The sequence below is a fragment of the Drosophila simulans genome, chromosome 3R (assembly GCF_016746395.2).
Source record: "Drosophila simulans strain w501 chromosome 3R, Prin_Dsim_3.1, whole genome shotgun sequence".
Classification (NCBI taxonomy): Eukaryota; Metazoa; Arthropoda; class Insecta; order Diptera; family Drosophilidae; genus Drosophila; species Drosophila simulans.
In genome coordinates, this window is record NC_052523.2 from 13,276,801 (window position 1) to 13,279,662 (window position 2,862).

Below are 2,862 nucleotides of genomic sequence, written 5' to 3' on the forward strand. Positions count from 1 at the left end.
CAAATGTCGAATATATTGCCGTTCCCAAAATCTTCGTACGCATTTTTTAGTGAGTGGTACAGCGATGGAATAAAGCGAGCAAGAATTGAATCTTATGGTACATTAACATAAAAAATTTAAATTAGAAAGAAGACAAATTGTGATTATGAAAATATATAGCTTACAATATTATATGAACCTTTATATAGATCAGTAGTTTCGGGAGATTTCTGGTGAATAACTATCAGCGGTGTTCTGTTTAGTATTTCCAAATACTTTTGGTTAGTGCGAATATATAAGTTTATACTTTTGGTTATACTAAATAATAAAGAGAGCAGTCGATTTCAGACCCTCAATCACGACGGCTGTTGATTTATGGTACTCTAAATTTTAGTTTTAATAGTGCTCCCAATTTCCAATGGCCATAATTAGAGCAACCGGCCAAGGGGAAAACTTCAAGGGCCTGCAGTGGCTGCAGTTGGAAGCCTGGATTGGAGAATGTCCCGACAATGTAGAACACTATCCATCAAATGTCAATTGTATGCCAACTGCCAACAAATCAAGCTGTCATGAGGCAGTGGCAAAAGGCAGTCGTCGAGCCAGTGGAGCATTCAACCAGAGCAAAGTATTTCTGGAGCTGCGCTCCGTATTTAAAATTATGTCACTAAAGCGGGCTACACTATGAATAAATTCAAAAAAATAACTCAGAAGTATAACATTTTATTTATTTTTTAGTTCTTGTTATATTTAATGTTCATATACTGTTCATATTACTTCAAATCTGTATACATCGTAATTTAAAATATATAAGAAATTTATGTTTATACCATTATCTTTTGTATGGAAATTATAAATTATTTAATGTTTAGGCATAAAATAAATAAATAAAATAATAAATTTAGGATTTAAACAACAATATACAAAAATAAATTGTAAGTTGTGAATTAAAAGTATTGTTACTATATTTTATTGATATTTTCCCCCCGTGTGGTCGAGAGACAGCTGGTGTCCCCCATATATGCTCCATCCATCTATCCAGCGTCTCGTTGCAGCTGTCAGCGCTCTATTCTGCAGTTCATCATCATTGTCATTGACATTTTCGAGTGGCTACAATGGCTGAACAGAGAAAAACGCGGTGGCGGGGCGCACTGATTTGCATTGCTTTCGATTTATTTGTGCCTGAAAGATTTATGTGACTGGCGGAGTTCTGGCAAACTGCCACATACCCTGCTGCATCCATACCTACAACGTGCCCATTTCGGGTATGTGAGAGTATATGGCAGTGCAGTACGCCACCACCAGACGCGTCTCGTCCGAGGGAAAGATGGGACCCAGAAACTCCAGCAGACGCGGCTGCTGCAACACGATCGATCTATACTCCTCAAATGAGATGTAGCCGTCTTGGTCTTCATCAAATTTGAGGAGTAGAAAATCGACCATGTCCTAGATGGGCAACAGATTGAATGAGGGCTTGAAGTCGGTTAATTCCAGCTCACCAGTCGCATCTCGAGTATCTCGTCGTCGTCCCCGGCGAAAAACCTCTCGACCGAAGATGAAATGATCTCTCTATTAATGCCCATGCCATTTTTGTCGTAAACCTAATTGAAAAATTAAAAAAACTGTATCGTGTACATTTCCATTACCATATATGCAAACTCCATTTTGCGTTCCATGTCGCGGGACATTAGGATGGTCATGTAGTTGACGAATTCCATGGGCGTCACGTGTTTCCTGCCACCTGCGATTAGGGTTACGATGCGATCCACCACGTCCATGTCGTATAGCTGCTGGAACCCGATCACGATGTTCACAAACTGGCTGGATGTTATTCGGCGAGCAGAGGGCCCATTCTGGAGACTATACTTGTAGTAGATCAGCAGGATGCAGGTCACCTCAGAGTCGTTGAAGGGCACCAGTCGAGCGATCTGGGGAACCAGTCCGCCATAAACCGACTGAAACCGCTGATTGAAACGGTCGTTCATGGTGAGGTCCAACTTCATCTTTGCTGGTATTTATACAAGAAATGTAAAAGCAACGCAAAGAACTCAACATAAAGTAATAACAATAAATATAAACAATAAACTAACTGCTACTAATTGAAGTGAAAAGCATTAAAGATGTGATTAAATAGTTTTCTCTTTTTAAAAATGTATTTGAATTATGGTTTAATTGAAATTATGTAATATTTCAGACAGTATATTCCTGCGGAACATGAAACTGATATGTATCTTGGCTGATAATAGATTTTAGAAGACACATTTAAATTTTGGCCTGCAGGAAATTGATGTCATTACGCTTTCGTCTGGCATTTAAGTGCAGTCACCGGAAGTCGAAGTGGCTTGGGGCGTCGATATATTTAAAGAAAAAATCAAAGAGCAGAAAAGTGAAAGTGGGCGTGTAGGAGGACAGTTTTCCAGGCAGACGCATCCATCAAACTGCCAGACAGACAGACGACGGTGGCCCACAACATGCATATCAGTCAATTTATCTCCAATTGTGTGTGCGTGTAAAAAAAATTACGCAATTTATACGGGGGTCCGTGCGGTGTATAGTGCGTATGTGTGTCCTGCGGACCCATTGAACTTTCCGAGGAAAATCTACATATTGATAAATGACCCCAGCAGCCAGCGAGGCAGAAAAATCGATGGACGAGCCCCACTTGACATTTAAAGCGCCGTGGCGAATTTATGCGAATTTATATTGCCTTTGGCTGCGCCTGTCTTTGATTTCATTTAATCAGATGTCGATAATTACACGTGCCAACCCGAAAACTGGGTCACATTACTGGTGGGCACGGATTTAACAAACTTAAAGTAAACTTTATTATGCACAGGCGACAGATGGAATGACCGACTGCGCGTACAACTGGCTGTGTCGGGGAAA

General features: G+C 40.3%; 1 protein-coding gene across 1 annotated transcript; it reads right to left on the reverse strand.

Moving 5' to 3' along the window:
- Positions 1–913: 913 nt before the first annotated feature.
- On the reverse strand, positions 914–2,081 carry LOC6728300 (EF-hand calcium-binding domain-containing protein 1). Its single transcript, XM_016175202.3, has 4 exons — positions 1,623–2,081; positions 1,476–1,577; positions 1,222–1,422; positions 914–1,158 (listed from the first exon to the last, which is right to left on the reverse strand). The coding sequence occupies exons 1-3, from the start codon at positions 1,977–1,979 to the stop codon at positions 1,222–1,224; spliced, it is 660 nt and encodes a 219-aa protein (XP_016034934.1). The 5' UTR covers positions 1,980–2,081; the 3' UTR covers positions 914–1,158.
- Between the last annotated feature and the right edge of the window lie 781 nt (positions 2,082–2,862).

Excerpts from the sequence above, each read along its gene's own strand:
- LOC6728300 (XM_016175202.3), bottom strand. The coding sequence starts at position 1,979 with ATGAAGTTGGACCTCACCATGAACGACCGTTTCAATCAGCGGTTTCAG. Across the intron at positions 1,578-1,622 it reads AAATGGAGTTTGCATATATG|GTTTACGACAAAAATGGCAT; the intron begins GTAATGGAAATG and ends TTTTTCAATTAG. Across the intron at positions 1,423-1,475 it reads AGATACTCGAGATGCGACTG|GACATGGTCGATTTTCTACT; the intron begins GTGAGCTGGAAT and ends TTGCCCATCTAG.